Source organism: Lepisma saccharinum, chromosome 10 (assembly GCF_977018435.1).
Source record: "Lepisma saccharinum chromosome 10, izLepSacc3.1, whole genome shotgun sequence".
In the NCBI taxonomy this organism is placed as follows: Eukaryota; Metazoa; Arthropoda; class Insecta; order Zygentoma; family Lepismatidae; genus Lepisma; species Lepisma saccharinum.
In genome coordinates, this window is record NC_139238.1 from 88,951,577 (window position 1) to 88,976,712 (window position 25,136).

Sequence of the window (25,136 nt, forward strand, 5' to 3'; positions counted from 1 at the left end):
GGACTGGTGTACCAGTTGTCCAGGTACAGGCAATATCCCTTGTCAAGCAAGTTATTGGCAAGTTCCAACACAATTCGTGAAAAAGTTTGTTCACCAGGATGTCTTTGTCCATAATCAGTGTCCTTTCCAGTGTACACTACGAAATTCCACACATATCCTGAGTTGCTTTCACAGAGCTTGTACACTTTCATTCCAAAGCGACTTCTTTTTGAAGGGATGTATTGCTTCCATCCCAGTCGCCCTTTCCAGAGAAGAAGCGATTCATCGACACATATGTTTTGTTCAGGAGTGTATACAGATGAAAATTTTGTCTTTACGTGGTCAAGAATAGGATGAATCTTGTACAGCTTTTTGTTGTGCATAAGGGGATCAAATTTAGAATTACACTGGGGAACAGTGAAATTGCGGCACAGTGTTTGAGAGCTAATTTAGGTCAATTTCATGCTTCTGAATAATGATATAATAATATATTTCCTGAATTGGCTCTAATTTATGAAATAAATGCCACTAAACCAAAATGGCGGAAACATAAGACATACATATAAATGAACTTCCAACAACAATTTAATATTTCTTTTTGTGATTACAATCATTATTATAAAAATAAATTTATATAGGCCTATGATCATAATAATTTAAAAAATATGTACACAATGAAGTAACAAACTATGTGAAACGTTTTCTATACGATTTCCTGCTGTATTGATTTTTAGGACAATCCCTCTGTAAGCTCCAACAGTAGTCGGCCATCATGTGGCTATCCCTCCGTCCCTGGTACCTTTCTTCCATTATTCTTATACCCTGATGGAACCTTTCTCTCTGTTCTTCACTAAAATCACCAAGGTTCTCAGGGAATCTGTCAATGTGGCTATGTAGAAAATGTATCTTCACACTCATATTAGCTCCCAATTTCTCAAAATTTTTCAACATATTTCCAACTATATCGCGGTAGTTTTCTGCTCTGTGATTTCCAAAAAGTTTTTGACGACGGACACAAAGCTTAGCCAGGCCTCAGACTCGATGTAAGACATGCAAGTTGTAAAATTGGCATCATTTATAAGTGTACGAATCTGTGGTGGTCCGTCAAAGATTCCTGCCTTCAATTTTTCAATACTTAGTCCTGGAAAAGTGTGGCATATATATTTGAAACAATCACCACTTGTATCTAAGGCCTTGACAAACTGTTTTATCAACCCAAGTTTAATATGCAGTGGCGGATGGATGATTTTGTCCCTATCTATCAGCGGTTCATGAATGATATTAGCTTTTCCCACTAATATTTTCTTTTGGGGGTCAAACATTTATCGTTCAATGCTTTTCTCTAGCACGACTATCCCACAAACATAGGAAACAGGGATATTTTGTGTACCAACTTTGCTGTCCTAGTAAAATTTTCACCATCTTGAAATCCACACACACGAGCCACTTATGTTCAGCATATTCAATTTTTTTCTAAAACCATTTTTATGTTTTGGTATTCTTCCTTAAGCTTTGTTGAGTGTCCGATATATTGCCTAGCAATGCTTCATAAGTTGCCTAGCAACAATTTACAAATAAATAAATAAGTTTCTTAATGGGAATTTCAGCCCATTATCAAATTTTGATATTACAGAGAAAAGCGTAGAGTAATTTTAGCCTACCTCCTACATTTTCCATGGTGTGTTTATTTTTATAACTGGAGTCAATTCAACTGAACCAATCATACAATTGGCAATCACAGCTGTTTTGTGTGCTGAAACTGTTATTAAACTTTATGCCACAAAATAAAATCTTTTTTTTGTTCCCCAGTGTTATCAGCAAAATGGAGGAACTTCAGAAGCAAATGAAATCTCTTTTCACTTATAATTTCTAGAAAATATGGTGTAATAATAGAAACACGTTTAGAAAAATACATGCCATTCTCTGGTTTGTGAACAATTCCTTGCAATAGTAACAAACCAATCAGAGTTCTTATTTCGTCTTTATTTGTATCAACCCAGTCTCTTGCTCGAGACCGAGCCTTCAAGTTGGGATGCGCCAACAAAAACTGACTCGCATACGTATTTGTTTGCTCGGCAATCAACTGACACATATCACTGCCTATAAATGTGTCAAAGTACTCTACGACGTCTTTTTCATCATCAAATTGAGCATGCAAACCACTTTCTGCAACAAATGGAAACTTTGGTCTAACTCCTCCGTTACTTACGAAACTCTTTGATGCAGGTTCCAATTCTTCCTCTTCTTCATTGTCTGTCCCACTTTCAGGATGCGCCTCACTGCTGGAATAATCGTTATCTGAACTGCACCAGCCATCATTACTAGATTCACCCGAAAACTCTTCCGATTCGTCGTCACGATCCAATATATCTCGGATTTCCTCAGCAGGAAAAACACGCCGTCGCTTCCGATTTGCCTGAGCCATTATTGCATACGCGATAGAACAGAACGTCGGGCTGTGTTCGTTGCTTCCCGCTAACTCTAACGGTTACAACAGTCTGGAAGTCAGAGCCATCTGGTGAAACAAAGAAGAAAGTACTTTTACGAAGTATCTCGTCATACACAACAGATATCAGCAGTAAGAACATGAGAACGTAGTATCCCGTCATGCCCATTATAAATCAGTAGAGCCAGAACGGAGTATTACGTCATACCCAGTTAAGAGGTTAATAATAGAGTTGAAAACATTTTAGAAATGAAATATTACATTCTTAAAGTGTTATAAGAAAGAAACATGAAAGAACAAAAGTGGGTCCTACCTTACCAATGTATACATCTTCACTCAATAAAGAACTCAATTGTTCTTGCATTTCAGTCCAATCAGGCACGTTCTTGCATAAAGCTGCACATGAAACGAATCACAAACAAAGTTCTACCACCACGAACCTCGCGCTCGCGAGCCACGCTGCCTTGTAACCTCCTGCGCAGGGCAAGTTTTCACAGACAGCAGACAACCCAGGGAATCCTCGTTCACAATAAAAATAAATTAATCTATTTCGAGTGAAAGTAAAACTACTTGGCAAATATAAGGCGTAACTAGCATTTTAATTTACTTAATTTTGTATAAACAATTACTAAGTTTTTTTAGACTTTCTGTTTACACTACAGTGTTGGGTGAATCGACAAGACGATCAACACTCCGACCAGGAAACAGTCAGAACTTCAGTACTCCGTAATTTTCAATTTCACTTAATCTTGTCGATTAAAGGAAGGAAAACCTAAGTTTCGTACAAAATATGGAGAATGTACAATGAAATGGAAATCTCTGCATGAAAACCGGCTAATGTTTATATAAAATGCAGGTACACCACAAATTTCCAACCCTGGTGGAAATACAGTGTTGCTGATATTCTAGTCATCCTAGTGGTTAACACTTTTAGGCTGGTCTCATGAGCATATTATAAGCATACGTACAGTACTCGTAAGATTAGGGTTCCCGCATTTTCGTCTGTACGAAAGATTGTGAAGAGAAGATGTGCCTCATTCTGTAGAAAGTACGTATACTGGACAGGGTTAGTTTTTTTTGTAATTATCATAAATGAAAATCCCAAACTTTTCCATGGCATTACATGTGTTTTGACGAAATAAGTAAAGACACTTTTTTTAAACGAGCAATGATGTTAGTAGGCCTGGCCTCCTGGCCTCATAGGATGCTTCGCCACAGTTAATAAAGAAAATGAACCATTCATGTTCAAGTAATATTTACAATCTTTTATCATGTCAGTAGAATAACAGTTATCCAAATCAGCAAAAATCCCATATAGATCATCCTCAATATAATCACGCTGTATATTTTAGTAGGGATGGGAGCGATTAATCGGTACTCTATCGGTATCGGCCGATGTAGGCATATCGGTGTATCGGTAAATTTACCGATTATTTTACCGATCTGATATATCGAAAAATATCTCATAATTTAGTGCAAAAGTCTGCCATTTTGTTGTAACTTTTATGGATAATCTCAATGCCCTACTTTCTAGAAAAGTAATTGTCTAAATATTCAACTTCTTTTGCACTGCAGTCACCTCGAAACACACATTTATTAAGGAGATCAATGAACATTTCAGGTTCTTCAAGGACCATTTCTAATTTTATATCGGTAAATTTTATATCGGTACTTTATCAGTATCGGCCAATATTTCATATCGGCCCATCCTTAATTTTTATTAAATATTACTTCACACTTAGTTATGTATGGAGCAGAGACAATGACAGGAACAGAGAGAGACAAAAGAAAGATGCAATTTTTAAGGAGTATATTGAGGAAGACTAGAAGGGATAATAAGGAATGAGGAGGTCCGACAGACAGTTGGGGTGGTGAAGCTTCAGGACTGGATAGATCAGGTGCAGATGAGGTGGTTCGGACACATGAAGAGGATGGATGCAGATAGACTATCAGTCGGTAAAAGCTTACACTGCACAAGGAGTTGGAATAAGGCCAAAGGGAAGAATAAGATGCCATGTTGTACTTCAACTGTTGAAATTAGAGCAACTAAATCCTTGAAATCGTCTATCAAAGATGACATTGCAGTAGAAGAAATGAGGATATTAATGTGAGAAGGATATTTATTCTCATCAGTACTTATTCATTGAACCTGGGTCATGGACAGTCACAATTTGAATTAGCACATACATTGTTACAAGATGTGTTTGAAATGTTGTCTTCCTGCTTCCACACATTTACGGCATTTTTTTTAAGGAAATTTTCACTAACACTAGTCAATTTCTCTTCCAAAATTATTTCAATTTCTCTGCTGATATTGTCTTTCAATTCTTCTAATGTAGGGCTTCAGGTTTAAAAACTTGGTAGCCCACCATGCAGATGTCACGCAAAAGTCTGTTTCTTGTGCAAGCCGCCAGAGGAATTTTTGAAGAGTGTGTTCCAATCGTGCTCCAACGTCATCTAGTTTCTCCTCAGTAACCATACACCTTTCACCCTTCGCAACAGACCCGTTTTCCTAACAATTTCCCTACAAGAATTCATAATGATGTAAGAGTCGTACATAAAAATTCGTTGTTTGAAATTGTGTGGATAGCGTGGGCTTAGACTAAAACACTTGTTAACACTTCACAAGCATGTGCAAACTGAACACCAGCTATCAGGATACTGAAGCACTGACAAGTCCAGTGCCAAGGTCAGCGTACAGCTGTTGGTCTAAATGCAGGCTGATGCACTCTTAGGTCCCGGTGCACACTCTGCTGTTCCACGGCCATCTCGACAGTGAAAGGCACTGTACAAGAATATTAGCTTTGCCCATTTACATACGAGGGTCACTATTTATATTTTGAGTCTTGGCAACACTGATTGAAGTTAGGCGCGATTTGACGTTTGCACGGAATCGTCTGGCATTATTGACCATAACGTACTTCAAATGTTTTGTCATTAGCTTCATTTGTGTTGTTTATGTTGCCTTGGAGATTGCGCGACAACAATAAAATGGAATAACTCGTGAACATTTTTGTGCGATGATTTTTTACGATTTTCGACGTGGATTATCAAGACAAGAGTGCATCGATCAACTTACTTCCACATTTGGCGATGAAGCCCCATCCTTTGCCACTGTGAAACGCTGGTATAACGAATTTAATCGTGGCCGCCATTCGCTCACCGACGAGATTCGCGAAGGTAGGTCGTCCAAAATCAGTTGTTGTTCAAGAAAACATTGATGCTGTGCAAAACCTAATACTGCAAGATCGTCATGTGACATACTGTGAGATTGAGGCAACCATAGGCATTAGTTCCACCAGCATATATAAAATATTACATGATCATTTAGCTGTGAGAAAGGTATGTTCTCGTTGGATCCCACACAATTTGACAAAAACTCAAAAAGACGCTCGCGTCAATTGGTGCAAACAAATGCTCAATAAATACAATCGTGGTGCTTCAAAAGACGTATATAAGATTGTAACAGGTGACGAATCATGGATGTATGCATATGAGCCGGAACGTAAACAGCAGTCGACTGTATGGGTGTTTCAAGATGAACCCAATCCAACAAAAGTTGTTCGCGCTCGAAGCACATCGAAACAAATGGTCGCCTGTTTTTTCGGGAAAACTGGTCATGTGGCAACTGTGCCTTTAGAGGAACGTATAACGGTCAACTCTGAATGGTACACAACAATTTGTTTGCCAGAGGTCTTCGCTCAAATATGGAAAACAAACAAACGCCGTCAGATCATTCTTCATCAAGACAATGCCAGCTGTCACACATCTCGTCTAACAACCGACTTTATGAACAGTCAAAAAATCGAATTGATGGGTCATCTGCCGTACAGTCCTGATTTGGCACCCAATGACTTCTTCTTGTTCCCGAATGTCAAGAATAAATTGCGTGGACAACGATTTTCGTCGGCGGAAGATGCCATTGATGCGTTCAAAAACCATATTATGAAGGTGTCTCAAGAAGATTGGAAAAACTGCTTTGACAAATGGTTGGAACGAATGCAAAAGTGTATTGACCATAAAGGAGAATACTTCGAAAAACAATAAAGCAGTTTTCAATGCCAAATTCCTGTTTTTTCATTGTTAGGCTCAAAATATAAATAGTGACCCTCGTATGACGTGATCTGTCAGCTTGATTATAAGAAACTATCGCTTGCCAGTTGTTGGACATCAATAAAAACTGTGTTGTGTGTAATAGATCCTTATACTTTTGTTACATTATGTTGCCTTTCTGTTCTTCCAGGCAAGATTACAGAGGGGAAACGTTCTGTTGAAACAGTGCATGTTGGATGATGCAAGCAAAGACTTTGAAGTTGTGGTGAGTTATATCTACATATTTTGTACTAAAATTTATTTATTATATTACAATGGGGTCGGGAGCTATACTTCTAGGTTTTGAAGTTAATTTGGTTATCTACTTATCTTCAATAGCCAGAAGGGTACAAATGAACCTAGAAATATATGTCCCTAATCTACTCTACGCAGCCACTCATCTTCCATGTGTGATGTGTGGTGTTCCCAGTTAGCACAAACACATTTTAGTAGACTTGGGGCCCTTTGTTACACACACACACTTTTGAACTATAATGGCTCTATTTCTTGGGGGGAAACCTATTTTGTTAGCACAAAAACACACAATACCATGCTTCCTGTAGCCTCTCCATGCTTATGAAGGTAATGGTGATGATGGATGGGTATTCCACTCTTCGATTGAGATGGATTCCTGTCTCTATGTGTGATTGCTCATCTTATACAGCCACGTGGCCACACGCGAAATGTTCATGACAAGGAAAATCAGCATTTTCCATTTTTATCACTTTTTAGCATGCCCGAATCCCATCTATTGGCATGGATAACTTTTCTGGTTATCTGCCATTTGAGCCCATACTATGCTTTTGAGGGACTCTGAATCACTATATCGGCAGTTCCCCGTGATTTCAGGGCCATTGTGCTCACTCACTTGCTTCTACATAACACGCTACTTGGACATTATCTTTACTCCATGAAAGCTAGTACAGAATAGAATCTAAGATGGCTTCCTACACTCATAATAAAGGAAGTTTTCCATCCAGACCATGACTTCATGCCTAGGAAGGCTCCCATTGGCTGACTCTAGTCATGGGTAGCTTGGTTTAAGCAGTTCCAAGTCTGGCCACCAGGCGGCAGACTAGGATGGAGTTCTTCAACTGTTTGGTTGTTTTATTCCAAAAACATCGATTTTTGGCGTTTAAGCACAGTTATTATAACTGGGGTAAATGAATGGTATTTTCAAGGAAAGAGGGTTATTCTGAGTAAATAAAAATTTTGTATGATAAAACAAGTTATAGCACATGGTGCTTTGTATGCAAAATGGCTTGGGCATGTTGATAACAACTTATTTTGTTCTGGATTTTGGCTTTAACATGCTTTTAAGCTGTTTGTTGGGGTTTTTAGGCATTACTCTTAATTTCCGCTTATACTGATACTACACAAAATGGCTTTCCATGTCATTTTAGCATGGTAGCCTTGAGCCTTGCACTTGAATGGAATAGTGTGGTGCTTTGTTTGTATTTGGGAATGTATGTCCAATCCTTGATTGGTCATAATATTTTCAGTTGTTATTTTTAATGTATCCAGTGATCTTAAGTATTTGGATTGAATACAAGTATGTGGATATTTTAAGACAGGGTTTTCAACCATTTTATTATTATTATTTTTTTACTGAAAGTGTGGGGCGTTACCCCCACACCCCCTATACGCCTTCATGGATTGGTGCTAAGCACAGGGGAACACTTTACCTTTATTTTTTTACTACAGTTGGACAATTATGAACAAAATACACATACCTGTCAAATGAAGAAAAGGAACTTGATGAGTTCTGGTCATCTGTTTGCCAACTAGATTACAAGCACCATTTGTCATCTTAATTTTTCTTTTTAATCCTTTGTCTTTTAAACCTACATTTTAATGGTTATTTTCCAATACCTCAGGAACAAAAGTTAATACGAGATTGTACCATGTCATATTGCAGTTTAAAAAAACTAAGTTCAGAGAAGGTCAAGTTTGATATAACTTTCTTCTAGATTCACCTCGATGCAGATATCCATACTTGAACATTGTAACAACGTTACCTTTAGTAGGCCTACCACGGGATAATGATTTCTGTTCTGCATGTCGAACCAAGCTGTTTCACCCTTTTCTATTAGTGCTCTCTATAATAAATAGGGTTTTCATAGCTCGTCTTTCATTTTGTTGCAATTTTAATGGCCAGCAGTTATATGCATCAGTCGTCCACTGATTGCTAAAGTAGTTGGTGTATTTATAAATTTTAGCATTTAGGTATTCCAGTGCAACTATGCTATATCAGTCTACTAGATCACAAACAAGATAATAAAAATATTAAACTTGCTATCCTTTCAAAATACATTTTTACACATACACAAATGCAAAAGTAAATTGTTCATTTAGCAGACATTTTTCAGGTAGTGACAGTAATTACTTTCCGATGTCAGCACCACTGTTTGTGAATACCCCGCTAGGTGTCTCCACCGTTGCACAGTTTGCCTCGCACAGTGGTTGGTTTCTGTGGTATTTATATCAGCTCAGCTCTAAAGACAACGTTACAATTGTTCATATGTAATAAAAATATGCCAGTGTAGGTCTCCACAGTGAACATCTTTTTCTATGCATTGCAGTTAGAACGGGAACCGAACAATGAAGAGGCATCTCGCGGCTTCTATGCAATCGAGCCCTTGCAGGAGGAGATAAGGATGGCCAAGTCTCGAATTGTGAACAATGATTGCGGCAGTGCGGTCTTAATTCTTACAAAAGTTATTGAGGTAAGTTCATTAATTGAGTATTATTTGTTTCTGTTCAGCTGTTTTATGTTCTTTGTTTCTTTGCTTAATCGTGACAATGAGAATGAATGATGAACTTATAAAATGGATGATTGGAAAAACACTATGAACCATCTATGTTGCCTCAGATGTAGTCACATATTATTTATAGAGCCACGTATTTATGCTGAATAAAATATCATGATTTTGGTACAAAAACTTGTAATATTTCTGGATCAAGAGTGGTATATAAAATGGAATATCAATGTTAAAGTGGTGAATAAAACCTTAAATTTGATTTGAAAACTACACTTCTTACACAAAATGAACATTTCCCTTTTAATAGCACATTTATTTAGTTGTTGGAGCATTAAGTTTATTCCTGTGTAAAGAGAATCCACTTTTGCTTCTCAAATATTTACAGCAGAATTAGTCAATTTCCCATGATTTCCATAACTCACAGGATAATTCAGACGTCAGAAGGTGTTGCGTCAGTAAATAAACCCCAAATTTTGTGTTTTAAGAGTTTATTTCGCATTTTGCAGTTCATTTTGCATCATTTCACATCTTTTAATAACATGAAAAATTGACATTACAATCTGTTATTTCAAATTTCTTGTTTTCGTCAAAAAACTAAATATGCATGCCTCTAATTGTTTGTGACTTGCAGATTTACAGTTTCATATTCTAATCATGTTCAGTGTATTTCACATGTATTTGGTCCAGAGGATAGATAATACTGAAATGCTTTCGCCTCACCCTGTGACTTCTTCAGGAAGTACAAGAGATGTATTTAATTCCAGATATGTCCATGGGATCCATCCATCAGGGAACTTCGCGGTGACTGCTACGCTTCCCTGGGCAACATGCGGGAGGCTATTTCCGATATCCGCGTCACTACCAAGCAGAAGCCAGACAATACAAAGGGATACAACAAGCTCTCCATGTTGCACTACATGCTTGGAGAAGTGGAGGAGTCCCTAAGGTGAGTCCTATAATCTGCATTCTGATGATTTTTACTAGTACAAGCGATGAATGAAAATATACCACCAGCTTTACAACTTGTTGATAGATGGCAACACTTATGCAAGACAATCCGTTGCGAATTTGTTGACATCTATACAGTTCAAAAATTATAGATATTATTCACTGGCATAGTCCAGTGGTTTTCAAACTTCTCAAGAGAAAAATTACTTGCAGAAGACTGTTCACCCATGTGCCGAAAGCATGTATACAATGCATTTTGAATATTTTTAGTTAACTGGTTTTTCAAGTTTGGAGATATTTCATCATACAGGGTGGCTACTCACCTGGAATTCTGGGAATTATGCGTGAATTAAATGTGAATTTTTCTCCGTAGATGTGAAAAATTGAAACTTTTATTAATCAAATGAATTCATATATTTACAAATGCCCCGAATCAATTTTTTTTACAGTTTAGCTTTTATTTTTATCGAGAAGGAAATTAATAGAAAGCTGCGTGGAAAATGAAACCGAATTCTCTCAATCTGTTTACTTTTAGTGTCCTTTGCAGATCAATCTATCTGACAGAATGATTATTGCAAGATAACGTGAAGTTTATTACGTAAATTTGAGTTTGAAATTCCTATACAAATAACAATTTTTCGTAGATTAGTATATTAGTATATTCCGTAACATTTGTTACTTTTGTTTGTATTTCGAGTCTGAGTATGTGAAGTGGAAAATGTAAATTCCCCCACCTTAAATTGAATATTTTAAATAGTATATATACCGTTTAATTTAATTAGAATTTTTTGATACATTAGAATCACGCAGACCCTTTGTATTATTGTATTTGTGTGTGGTGGGGGGAGGGGGGGTGAGAGGAGGTAATACTTAAAGTTGAAATAGAGAAAACATTTGCTTGTACCCTTGAATTTTTGGAAAGTTCACCTTGAAAACCGGGAATTATACTTGAATTTTTTCATGGTCCTAGACTGGCCACCTTGTCATGAAACCATTAATTATTTTTTCAATTCTGAATAGTTTATGTTTTGATCTGGGCTTAATTTTTTTCCATTAAAAGTTGTTAAGAATTGGAGCTGTAAGTATTGTTTACTCAGAACATCAATTTGTCATAAGGACAATGATATTTTTTCACCTAGCATTTGTGATGAAAGATATTTAAGCATTTGATTTTCTAGAGTTTTTAATTCATGTGAAATATTATTTCTCCATTGATTTCGGAGAAGTAAAGAAACCTGTTTGAATACATAAATAATAAAAAAAAGAAGAAACAAAGTAAAGCAAAACATTTGTACACCCACATAGATGATTTGGTATTAAAATCTATTTTTACAGTTTCGCAATTTCATAGTTAGAAATGTGACATTTTCAAACTTTCACAAATCATATTAAAGCTTAGATTTCACTTTTGAAAAAGTTAGTACGTATTGACATTTATTTTACACAGTTTTGGGCCTCCCCAATGGCGTAGTGGTAACGTCATCGCCTTGTAATCAAAGGGTCCCAGGTTCATTACCCGGTGGAGGCATGTGGCACAGTAGTTCAGATCCAACTTTAAACTGTAGGTCCAGTCCCAATTAGCTTTCCTGTACAAAAAGTGGACTTAAAACAACAAATCAATAAAAAATCAATCAATATTTTACAGTTTTATTTTGGAGACTGAGTCTGGGTATTATTCATTATACATTCATAACAATGATACTATTATGGATGCAACCCAGAAAAACAACTTTCCTTAATAACTGCAATATTTCTGTCAAACAAGGAAACTTCTGGAGTGAGAAAAAATTTGCGTGTACTCACTAAATATATTCACAGTATAAAAAGTATAAAAAACTTACGTGAGTGAGTATAATAGTCGTAAAACTCCTTGCAGACTACATTTCGCGAAGCTATGCTTCGCTTCTTCAGGTATTTCTTTTCAGTAAATAAAATACTTCGTCATATATGTAAAAATAAATCCAGGATTAGGTAAAAGAGGGTATTGGGATATGGCTTTTAAAATTACATGAAGTTAAAAATGCCATGTAGGCTAAGAAATAATTCTAAAAGAACGGTGTACCCATATTACCGTACAGAATGAATGACTACTGTAGCGTACGAATGCTATATCCCCTCCAATGAGAACTCCACAGATTCGAAAGCAGCACGGGTCACTTCCGGCGTGACATGGAATTTAACAGACTCTTCACTATTTTTTCCCCACCGTTTAAACATGTTGATCCATGACGCATTCAAGTTACCATCACCCCTATCAACACAAATATTTGCAGCCTCATGAACGTTCATATCAGGTTGTTTATGAACTCTTTTTACCACTTCTCTTTTTCTAACCTTATGATTTAATTCCAAAACATGTTCAGAAAGCCCGGTCTTTGGAGATTGTTCCCTAATATCCTTGTCATGCTCGTCCCAGCGAGTTCCCATGCTTCTTCTATCAAATTTTTTGGACATTCCTTTTACATATGGGATGCCGACATATTTGTATTCTATTTCCCCTACCTCGTTATTCTTTCTTATCCCATTCTTTCCACCTTCTTTATTCAAGACTTTAAGTGCCCCCCCCTCTTTATTCTCCTCATTTCCTCTACTTTATAACCGTTTCTTAACCCCACCTTCATTATCCAATTTTCTTCTTTCTCTCTTTCCTCCCTACAATTAGAGCCTCCCGGCCCGAATGTAGAAGTTCATGTATAGATTATTCTTAATTCTGTTTGCGTGTTCAGAATCTTGGTGGATGTATCTGTCCCCTGCCAACTTCTTGTGGTAAACCCCGGTCCGAAACCTGCCATTAACCCGTTCAATCCTCATGTCCAAATAGTTAATTACTCCTTCGTTTTCTATCTCACAAGTGAATTTTATTCTATCATCTTGTTCTCACTCAGTGAATCCTTCTCAATGTAATTGAGGAATATGCTGAAAACTATTCCCGAAACAGGGTTGCCCATAGCAAGTCCTTCGTTCTGTCTAAATTTTCCCATTGAAGAAGAAATAATTATATCCTGATACTAAATGGAACCACCGAACAAACTCCCAGGCTGTCACAACATCAGTTCCCTTATCCATAACCCACCTCTGAAGACAATCTGCGGCTTTATCTCGAGGGACGCTAAGATACAAATTAATGACATCAAAGCTACGGGTTTCATCCTCCTCGTTTAGGTTTATCCCCTCCAATCCCTTCTTCACTTCGCAAGAATTCTCAACACTGTATTCGGTCTTCCCCCCAACCTCCCTTAACCTCTCTACTAATGTTTTCGCCAGTTTATACCCTGGGTGAGAATACATGGTATAATCGGTCTCATCGGGATCCCTTCCTTATGAGTTTTCGGAATACCGAAAGCGATAGGAAGTTTACAGTATTCAATAAGTTTCTTCTTTTCTGATCTCGAAAGTGTCAAACTAGTTTCTATCCCATTCCTAACTACATTTTTTACTTTAGTTATTGGGTTTTGTTCTATTACTTCAAAATCATCATTGGAGAAACATCTTTCCAATTTCTCCCTATAAGTATTCTTCTCCATTATTACCAAATTATTTTCCTTATCGGATCTAATAAGGAATAAATCGTGTTTGTCGACCCACACCCTCACTCGTTTAAGTTTTTCACCTAGGATTCGATGCCGTTCCTCCCTATGGCTTCTCATTTCCCCCCTTTCCTTTCTAAACTCTTTCCTAATCCTTTCCTCAATGAAGTCGTGCATTTTATGCCTTTTGCCCCTTTCACACAACTGAATTTGTTGGTTAAATACGTATAAGCGCATTGTTGACGCGATGATCGCGATTGTTGAGTGATTTCTTACATACCTAGCAGATGAACAACAGACAAATATTATGAAAAACTTCGAAAGTTCGTGTTAAATGAGATCTATTGATGCAATGGACTAAAATACCACATTTTGTTCATGTTAACAGTGTTTGTCTTAAGTGAGTTTGTGTTAATGAGGGTTTACTGTAATAGGTTTTAAAAACACAGTAAATAAATTTTCGAACCGAACTTCGCAACCCAGGAAACTCCCTCTCGGGACCCAGCAGTGGGTCGAGCCCCATAGGTTGAGAAACAATGCTCTACACTTCTTGAAAAGCTTGAAAAAGTTCTCGAAACTAGGACGACACATCGCAAATACAATAAAAATCACTAAAAATAACTGCTAACCATAGTACGTACTAAGTTACTGTATTTGCCATCGTATAAACACCCCTCTCTTTTTTTGGTACATATTTTTGAAGAAAAAGGCATATCAATGAATTTTTAATTAATTTACAGTATTTCAAATATAAAGTAATATGCAGGTATACTTTCAATGAACAACTTACCTAATCTAACTAGGAAATAATAAATTTAATCTTCATCACACACCGCAAGGAAATCGTCTAACTCAGAGCAGAGAAAATTTCCAGAAATGAAAGTAATCAAAAAGTGAATATCAACATATAAGATGCACCCTGTTTTTCAGACCTATTTTTAAAGTAAAGAAGTGTGGCCCCTGTGGCAGAGTGGTTAGCACATCACGCTACGATTACAGGGGTCCCTGGTTCGAATCCTGGCCTGGGCATGGATGTTTGTGAGTGTCGTTTCATCAATTTCATCACTCATCCCCATCTTCACAAATTAGCCAAAAGTGGCACAAAAGGCGAAGTTAAATAAAGCAAATCAAAATAATGCCACTTATGCTCTGAGCCCCTCATGTAACAATAGATGTAAATACATCTCATTTGATATTTTGGTTTCTGTGCAGTTACCCAGTTGTAAAACCAAAACCCAAAATGTCACAACATCCTGCATGAACTAAATATTTTTTACTAAACACACCAAGTGCGCTACAGAGCACAGTCTGGAACCACTGTCATAGACCTTGAAGCATGTAGCTGTGCGTAAGGGAACATTGAAATCTGAGACTGCTTTCAAGTAGACAGTAATTGTATTGTGCTACATCTTTATTTATTTATTATTCTAGGGAAGTTCGAGAGTGCCTGAAGCTGGATCCAGAGCATAAGGACTGTTTCGGCCACTACAAGAAAGTAAAGAAGTTGGCTAAGCAGATGGAAAATATGCAGGAGGCTTTGAACAAGAAGGACTACAAGGAATGCATAGAAATGGCCAATAAGGTATGCATACTCTTGGCTCGTGATCTTTGTGTTCATTGGCTTCTCTGATGCTTAAAACTCTGTGAGAGTTTTTTTTTCTTTATCTTGTTGAAAGAAAGAAATTGATTTCAATGTTTGAGTACAAATGAACAGTTATCTTTTTACTTTATTTTTAAATGTCACGAGATAACAAGGTGTATGTATAGCTGGCCTCCTTGACAGAGTGGTTAGCACATTACACTACGACGCCAGGGGTCTCCCGAGTTCAAATCCCGGCCTGGGCATGGGTGTTTGTGAGTGTCCATTCATCAATTCACCTTTATATCATCACTCATCCCCATCTTCGCAAATTAGCCTAAAGTGGCAGAAAAGTGAAGTAAAATAAAGCAAATCAATCAATCAACAAAGTGTATAATCGGATCCCTGAGTAAAAGTGATCATCTTGGTAAATAGTTTCACACAGTTCTGGAATATGAAAATTATTGCATTGTCTGACCATGTGATCATGAGTATCTTAAATCGTTCTCATGCTTCAGGAAAAGACATGTAACAAGTTAACTTGAGACTGGGTGATTCCCAGAGCCACTTTATTCTCCTTCCTCCATTAAAATGCACTTTTGGGAATGCGAGTTCCTTGGTCTTATTTTTCTAAAACCAGTCGCTGATATCAGTGAGAGTTGACCTGATATTTTTGATGCACTGGATTCTGTTCACAAGATTCCCACTGCTGATGTCATCAGGGAAGCCAATGAACACTTACGTATTTTGCATGATTTCCATGGTATTTAGATGAACGGTCTATAAAACCTGGAAAAGTCATGGAAATATCAGGGAAACTGACTGTGTTTCTGGAAAACTAACATTTTTGTAGTAGTGCACTAAAAGTATGATTTTGAACAAAGAAGAAAGGACACATTTTAAATTTATCTGTATACTTAAGTTTGGTATACTGAGTATTACTGGTAGTTATATTATAAGTTATGTTTTGAACGGTTTTCAAGTAGAAATCTACTATAGTAAGCAGTTATTACTAATTACCATTATCTTGTTGCAATTGAGTTCTTTGTTGTCCACCCCAGATGCCTCTATCCAATAGTCAATTTCTGTTCAGTTACTTCTCGACTTTACTTATAACTCGGTTAAGTGGGATTCTAAATGTGGTGTTTAGATAAAATGTAGTGACCTTCTAACACACATCTGCAAATGCATGAATTGCACTAGGGCAATTCCATAGTTACGGACGTAACAACTTGAAAGTTTGAAGTGGTGTATTTTCTAAACTAATAAAATAAAAGCTTTGATTTTCTCACAAATATTTAATATTGACATACAGTTTACACTGCCATATTTATGAAATTCAAGTTGTAATTATTCTTTGAACACAGATAAAAAAAAACATACTGTTACGGACGTAACTCAGAAAACAATAGAAAGTACACCTTCATGTTGTAATTGTAATATTTCTGTGAGATTAGGAACTGAATATAGAAACTTCTCACATACAAACAGTGATTAAAGATTGAACTTTTATGAAGTTAATGGTAAAAGTACTCAATTGTTGTACATTTGTTATTACAGTGCCATTAAAATGTTTTGCACGTAACACTCATGTGTTACGGATGTAACTTTTCTGTTTATATCAAAAAAATAAACAAACATGAGTGAGTAAAATGGTTTCATACCAACACTTTGGGAATAATTATAGTGAAAATGAAACATATGTCAAAACCATCAAAACGTTCTGGTTTAATGTCTTTGAAAGTTAATTTTTCTCGAGGGTTGGTATCTGGCTGTCTTAATACATATTCTACCTGTGAAATATCAATTTCACTAACATCATCTTTTTCTGGCCAAACAAACTGTTTTACTACCCTCTTAAGGAACTTCACAATCACACTTTTTATGTTGTTCGCTGACAACTTGTCCAACAAACTTATGTGAATGCCCACGTTTAGATTCAAACTGAACAACGATCCACTGTCCAAAGGAAACAGATGCAATTCTGTCATTGGGTTGATTGATCCTCTCCACTAAATTTGTTTATTTCTTTGGAGCTTGATCTTCAGGTAATGTGAAATGAAACATTGTGCCACTATCTTCGGACAACAAACCTATTTCCACCACATTCTGACCAACAGTGTGGACACAATGAACTTGATGTGTATTAGGAATGGCCTTTGTTCTAACTTTTCATGATTATTTGTTACCTCCTCTGTGGAAACGTACATGATATTAACTTTTCTGGTTATTGACTGAGCACATTGAACGAAAGATAAACAATCATTAACTGGAATGTTAAAGCATCATGTGTGGCAGAAAGTGAAGGCTAGGCAAGCTCATGCCTAGCCTTCACTTTCTGCCACACATGATGCTTTAACATTCCACCCACACTGTCAACTGCTCCCTTTCCATGCGATGTACAGAAAAAAATGGTAATTTAAAACAAAACCAGGGTCGTCCTTGCTGAAGGTTATGTTGGCTAATGTGTACCGCTGCTTGATGTGCTGACTTGCATCATCTGAAAAACATTTTGACTACTTGAAGCTGAGGGAATTTTCATTTTAGATCTTCAAACAGTTTTTTGATTTTTTTTACTTGATGGAGCATGTGGTTAACATGCGCTGCTTTCTCACTCTTGCAGCTGACTTTTTGGATTCTTCTTTGCGTAGAACTTGAGACATTCTGGCACGTGGCTCCCTTTTCCTTAGTCTGTCTTTTTCTCTAGCATCTACCTTTTGGTCTTCGGATTGATTTTGACGATGACTTTTCCTTGTGCGGACCAGTTCTAGTAACAACAGTGTCTTTCCTACCTGGTGCCTGGTGGGATATATCATCATGTTCATTTAAGTTTATGACAATACTCTTTGTTTCGTCACTTAGAGCATTTCCATGTGCTGACTTCTGCTTTATTGGAACTCCATGTGGTTGAATTATTTTTTTCTGTTTGCCAGGACTCTTTGGTAATGAGCTTTTAACTTTGGCTAATGCTTTCCCTAGTGACTGAGGTGATTTGTACACTTTACTTGGTGATGAAGGGGATATTATTACATTTTTTTAATTTACAAATCATTGCTAAGAAAATTTGCCATATTATTGACTGTCTGTGTCTTACAAATAGCATGTATAATATGCTGAAAATAATTAATAATTTGTAGGGGCATGCATATTTCGTTTTTGACGAAAAAACGAAATTTGAAAAAACACATTGTAGTGTTAATTTTTCATGTTTTTGAAAGGTGTGAGGTGCATTTTGTGACCATATTTTGTCACGAAATAATGCGAAATGAACTGCAAAAAGCGAAATTAACTCTTAAACACGAAATTCAGGATTTATTCACCGCCGTGACACCTTCCGAGGTCTGAATTATCCTGAGAGTTATGCAATTCCCGGAAAATTGATTAATTCTGCTGTTAATATTGGAGAAGCAAGAATGGACTCCTTTATACAGAAATAAACTTAATACTCTGATAACTACATAAATGTGCTATTAGAAGTGAAATGTTAATTCTGTGGAATAAGTGTAGTTTTTAAATCAAATTTAGGATTATTTTCACAATTTTAAAACCAATATGTCTTTTTATATACCACTTTTCATCCATTTTTTCACCGCTATAACACCGATATTTTATTTTATTTACCGCTTTTGAACCCGAAATTGACTCAGTTTTTGTACCGAAATTTTGCCTTTTTATTTACCAAAAATATGTGCCTCTAATAATTTGTTACGTTCGTAACATCATTTGTGCCAAATCTCGCACAGCAATAGGCAATTTTGGGATATGTTGGGTTGAGATGTAATAAACCAAAAGAGGTGTAATGAAAATGTTCCTGTAAATGTGTTACGGACGTAACCGTTAGCGCATAGTTGCAAACACATGTTTAGGATTTTAGAAAAAATAAATTGTTTATGTACAATTAATTTCAATATGTTCATCTAGACCTTGTTTATGTCTAAGTTCAGTTACAAATCCCAAATATGTCGATTATGTACTGCATTGCAGTTGTTGTACTTCTCTAATCACTTTACAGTAATATTTATGTGATAACATTAAAACACATAAAACACTATGATTTTTCTCATGCAAAATATCATGTGGCACAAAAAAATATAGATTTTAACCTACACTTTGGTATGTGATACGACTAACTTAGACACATTTGAAAATTTGACATTTTGGTTTCAAGATTCATGGAATTGCCCACTAATGACTTGTTCTGGAAAATTTTCAACCTGGAAAAGTCTGAGATTTTTTTTTTTATGAAATTGTAGACACCCTGTACATGGTATTTTGCAGGTATCATGCTAGATAACTATATGTATATGCTAGTATTGACTGGTACCCGTTATTAAATTTGAATTTTCCAATACCAATTCACTTATATTGACAGTATCATCTCAGGAATAGTCAAGCAACTTCCTGCAGGTAACAATATCTTCGCTGCATCTTGATGATGTAACAAACAATAAAACATAGAGAATACGTAAATTTGTTATCTGTATCTTTTTCTTTCAGGTTCTGAGTACGGAGCCTACAGTAGACATGATAGTGTTCCAGGCAAAAGACAAGCTGTGCCACTGCTACCTCAAGGATGACAACCTCTCTGAAAGTATGAACAGCTGCAACGAGGCCTTGGAAATTCAGGAGGATCCTAGAATTCTCTGTGATAGGGCTGAAGTGTACATAGCAAATGAATTATTTGATGATGGTAAGTAGACATGGACTGTTATGACAATGAAAATATAACTATACATAATTTACCAATAACCAATGTTCTACTGTTGCGATAAAAATTACTAACGTTTCTTGGAAAACTTAAATGGTTCATCCACCTCCATAATTAATGTCTTACTTTCGGTTACTTTAATGATGTGGTAATGTTGTTGCCTTGTAATCGAGGGATTCTGGGTTCGATACACGGTAGAAGCACAGGTGTTTCGGAGACTACTTTAAACTGTAGGTCCAGTTCCGATTAGTCTTCCTGTGCATAAAGTGGACTTAAAACCAAAACTTGAGGCAATTGTTTTTCCTATACAGCACCTGAGTATATGAATTGTATTTTGAAATTCATAAAACAATAGGGATTGGTTGATATCAAATATTTGCTGATATTCATAAAGTTCGGTCTGATGAGGAGCCTAGATAGTTTAGTGAATTTCCTTCACTGTAAGATTTAATTAACTTTTATTCAGTGTCTATCAACATAAGTATGTACTATTACAGAATGTCTACCAAAATTCTTGACTTTTTCATGACCTTTTTTTTCTTAACCTTTATTACCCCCTACTTAGGTAAAGTTGGAAATTAACAATTAAGAAAATAAATATTTACCGGAAAATCCCTACCAAAAGGCCAGTTAAGGTGAAAACTGAAGCTGTATTTAACAAGAGAATTAGACTTGCTTTATCTATAAGGTATGCTCAAATGAAAAGGAGACTACGGTTATATCTAAAGAGTATTATATTACAGAATATTTGCACTACATAATATGTGGATTACAATTAATGTGTAATATGATACCTACACATAATTGTCATTGATATTGATGCACTGATCCCAGCACGTAGAAAGTGAGTGGATGGCTTCAGTGTAGAAACTCCTGGGTTGCTTACGGATCCAGTTTTCCACGGTGTTCTGCCTTCCTTGTCACAGGTGAACCGTTGACTTTTCAGTGATTGTTTTAAGAGGCCGAAGATATGGGGAAATATTGGGGCTGTATGGAGGATGTGTGAGGACTTTCCATTGAAATGTTCACAGCAGGTCGAGGGTCTTCTTGGCCACATGTGGCCTAGTGTTGTCCTGGAACAGCACTATCCCCTTCGAGAGCTTACCTCTGCGCTTGTTTTTGATGGCCTGTTTAAGCCTCAACAATGTGTTGCAGTACCACCAGTCGATGAGTAGAGGTCCTTCATCCTGCGATAAATTTGTGAAGCATGCTCGCCTTCTGCACGAAGAAACTGGATTACAGCTCTCTGCACTGATCTGGAGGAATCCATAATGGATGCGTCTGCGCAAAACAACTCTCGCCAACTGAGGAAACAGCAGGCGAAACCGTTCGCTACACCTGCAAACTGGGACAAACACCGTGCCATCTATCGGCAAACATATTTACCTTCTTCGATTAGAAACTACGCCGCTACAGCAAAGGTCTCCTTTTCATTTGGGCATACCTTATATTAACGTATCCTGGACTGCATTAAGTGAATCAAGTAACTAAGTTCCATAGCATGCTGCTACAATCCATAGCTTACTTGGGAATAGTTGGCAACATAACATTTTCAGTAGTGCGTATTTTGGAATTTTTATATTCACGTGGGTATAATGCCCCATTCCCTCCAATATAAAACAAAGCTCTCTATAACGAATAGTTCTGATTCCATGATTTTTCTAAAAACCTGTTAGTGCATTTGGATAACCATGCTTTACAATAGATGTGACTAAAATATAAATTAGTTTTTGATGAACACCCAACACTTTCATTTTAATTCAAGCATGTCTTACCTTCTTGCCTTGTAATCAAGGAGTCGCGGGTTCGATACTGGCTGGAGGCACATAGTGGTTCGTCCCGGTTAGCCTTATTGTGCATATAGTGGACTTAAAACATCATCAAATCATGTCTTACCTTCAAATGTATGTAAATAAACCAAATAGCCAGAACTGAAATATCTATGGTTTCGGAGAAATGTCATCTTAATTGATATTACATGGTATGAGGACATATCCACCATCCACTAAAGATTGATAGAGGCATGCAAATTTCGTTTTTAACGAAAAAACGAAATATGAAATAACATACTGTAATGTTCATTTTTCATGTTTCTGAAAGGTGTGAGGTGCATTTTTCTACCCTGTTTTGTCACGAAATAATGCGAAATACATTCTGAAACGCGATATTTACCGTTTATATACCGACGTGACACTTTCTGAAGTCTGAAGTATCCTGTGAGTTATGCAATTCACGGAAAATTGATTAATTCTGCTGTAAATATGTGAAAAGCAAAAATGGACCCCTTTACACAGGAATAAACTTAATACTCTGGTAACTACATAAATGTGCTATTAGAAGGGATAAGTACATTTTGTGTAATAAGTGCAGTTTTTAAATCAAATTTAGGATTATATTCACAATTTTAAAACCAAAATGTCATTTCATATAGTACTTTTGACGTGATTATTCACCTCTATAACACCAAAATTTTATTTTATTTACCGCTTTTGAACCCGAAATCCACTCTGTTTTTGTACCGAAATTTTGCTTTTTCATTTACCAAAAATATGTGCCTTTATTGATAGAATCATTAATAAATAATGTTAATTTGCTTGTGTTTTTTGTTCCTGAAATCAACTTAATCTTTGTTCTCTTTGTAGCCATTCAAGACTATAAAAAGGCTCTGGAAATCAACGGGGATTTCCGAAGAGCAAGAGAGGGGCTGGAGCGTGCACAAAAACTTCAGAAGCAGTCCGAAAGGCGAGACTACTACAAGATATTAGGCGTACGAAGGAATGCTGGGAAGAGGGAGATCATTAAAGCATACAGGTGAGTGTAAATGTTTTCATTAGGAAATTGATCTGGGTACAAGGCAAAATCCTCAAAAATGCCTTGCACAGTTTCATGGAATCCCTTTAACCTTGAAATTATCCACTTTGGATAATTTTAATTAATTTTACACTGACATTGTGCTGCAAAAAGGGAATATAGGCCCAGTCCTTCCAGGGAAAAGATTTATATGCAAATACATATTTACGTATGAAGCTGAACTCAGTTATATTATCTTTGCACATCATGCATGTTGACTAAAAATTCAAGTTTTATTTTCCATATTTGTACATATATTAGGTTTTGGCTCATATTTTAGTTATTTTTACATATTATTTCCATATTTCAGAACATTTCTCAACATATATACTATTCATGATGGATGCGGTAAACGCAGTTTAAAATTACTTATGTGGAATTTATCGCATTTCTTGCAAATAACTAACAAAGTCCAAAGCAAAGTTAAACAAACAAAAGTTTACAACATTTTTTTATACCCTCTAATTGTGTTAATTACAAGTTTTCTGTCATCTGAACAATAATGTTTTTTTTTGTTTTTGTTTTTTCAATTTTACACCTTCCAACTCCTTGCTTGCTATTGTAAAATATGTGAAATTCCGGTTTATTTACAATTGTTGTCAACAATAGAGAATGAGGTCTGAAGCATAGCCTCCTAGTTGTTACAAATGTTATTTTGGCAACGGAAGAGTGTCGCAAGTTGAGCAGCCTATTGTTAACCCACCCTCGCTACTAGTACAGGATTCGCTTCTGGTTTCTCTTCAAGACGCAGGAATGTTTTTCATTTGGGGGGTACAAAATATATATATGTGTGTGTGTGTGTGTGTGTACACTCACTTAGCAAAACTCAGTGATTCGCGGGTGGACACCACGTGTCTTCCACGCCCCCTGCAGGGGTGCGCAACTGCTGCAGTTGTGTGTGAGACCTTGTGGGAAGTGGCTGTGTGATGATTCACGTGCAACGCGACGTCGTCGAATAGACTCAGTATCAGAATCTGAGCGTATCTTTAAAAGTATGTATATTGACTCAACCCTAATACTAAATTTCAAGTCTTTAGTATTACGAGGAAATCTTGGAAAGTCAAGGAAATCTAATTACGCATGAAAGGTAAGGTGAAGTTCCCTGTGCATGTAGCACCTTGTGGCACATTTAGGGGGTGTGGGGGTAGGGTCTCGCACATTCTCAATCTCGGCCATTTTAGAGATCAGCACCATGCTCCGGCACCTTTTACCCCCCCCCCCCCAACCCCCCAGGTACTCATTGATTTGAGACCTTAGATCACCCAACCCAGGTCTGCTGTGAAGCAGTCCAACTTTCTGCCTGACTAGACAACCATGGCTCTTAAATTACGCATGAAAAAGTTAATTTTAAATTGGTGTCTTTTGGGGGGAGGGGGGTATTTAGTATAACATTTCGTTTATTTCTTAAAAAATTAATAAAATGCAAATGGTAACATGTATTTATTATAATGTTAAATTATTATAGTGTGGTCTAAAAACTTTTAAACTATTATATTTGCTGCCACCTCTACAGATAAGGTTAATGGGCAAATTAAGATTCTGATTATTTCAATACATACTATAATTGGAATAGGTGGAGAGGTCAGGGAATTTTGTTTTGCAGAATGGGTGGTAAATCTGTGATAGTGCTGTGTTATTGTTGCACAGAGTTAAAATTTCTACTTGTCGTTGCAGGAAACTTGCCCAGAAGTGGCACCCGGACAACTTTCAAGGGGACGAGAAGAAGAAGGCTGAGAAGAAGTTCATAGACATTGCAGCAGCCAAAGAGGTTCTTACGGATCCTGGTACGTTGCCTGTTTCATTCTTAATGTATTTCTAAATTGCATCTATCACCACCATTAGCATGCAAATTAACATTACAGAAAGAGGCTCTTAAAATATGAACTACTTTGAAAATTGTTCTGGATTCACCAGTGACGTATTCTCCATGTCTACTGCCAGTAATCTAACTTTTTTTCTTTAATATATGGAAAATTGCTTATTATATATTGCACAAGCTTTGAAATCAGAATTTAAGTAAAATATTTAAATAACTTATGAGTGGTTTACCTAAAGCTACTGATCCTTGTATAATGCACCCTTCTGGTGACTAGGTTTCCTCCTTGATTGTATCCTGGGAGGCCAAGGGAGCCGAAGTAAGTGGCTACTTAAATCTCTGCGTGTTATCAGTTCACAGCTGGAAACAGCATTGCAAGGAGAAAACTGCTTTTTCCTTTCTGTTTGTGTACCATACTCTTTAGTGGCT

General features: G+C 36.6%; 1 protein-coding gene across 1 annotated transcript in view; it reads left to right on the forward strand.

Annotated features, from left to right (window-relative positions):
* P58IPK (dnaJ homolog subfamily C member P58IPK) overlaps positions 1-25,136 on the forward strand; it is a 42,222-nt gene that overhangs the window by 10,668 nt on the left and 6,418 nt on the right. The window contains exons 4-10 of the mRNA XM_083130088.1: positions 6,669-6,743; positions 9,100-9,243; positions 10,044-10,225; positions 15,186-15,336; positions 19,831-20,023; positions 22,684-22,852; positions 24,566-24,675. Coding sequence (XP_082986214.1) covers positions 6,669-6,743; positions 9,100-9,243; positions 10,044-10,225; positions 15,186-15,336; positions 19,831-20,023; positions 22,684-22,852; positions 24,566-24,675 — 1,024 coding nt within the window. The remainder of the gene's footprint in view (positions 1-6,668; positions 6,744-9,099; positions 9,244-10,043; positions 10,226-15,185; positions 15,337-19,830; positions 20,024-22,683; positions 22,853-24,565; positions 24,676-25,136) is intronic.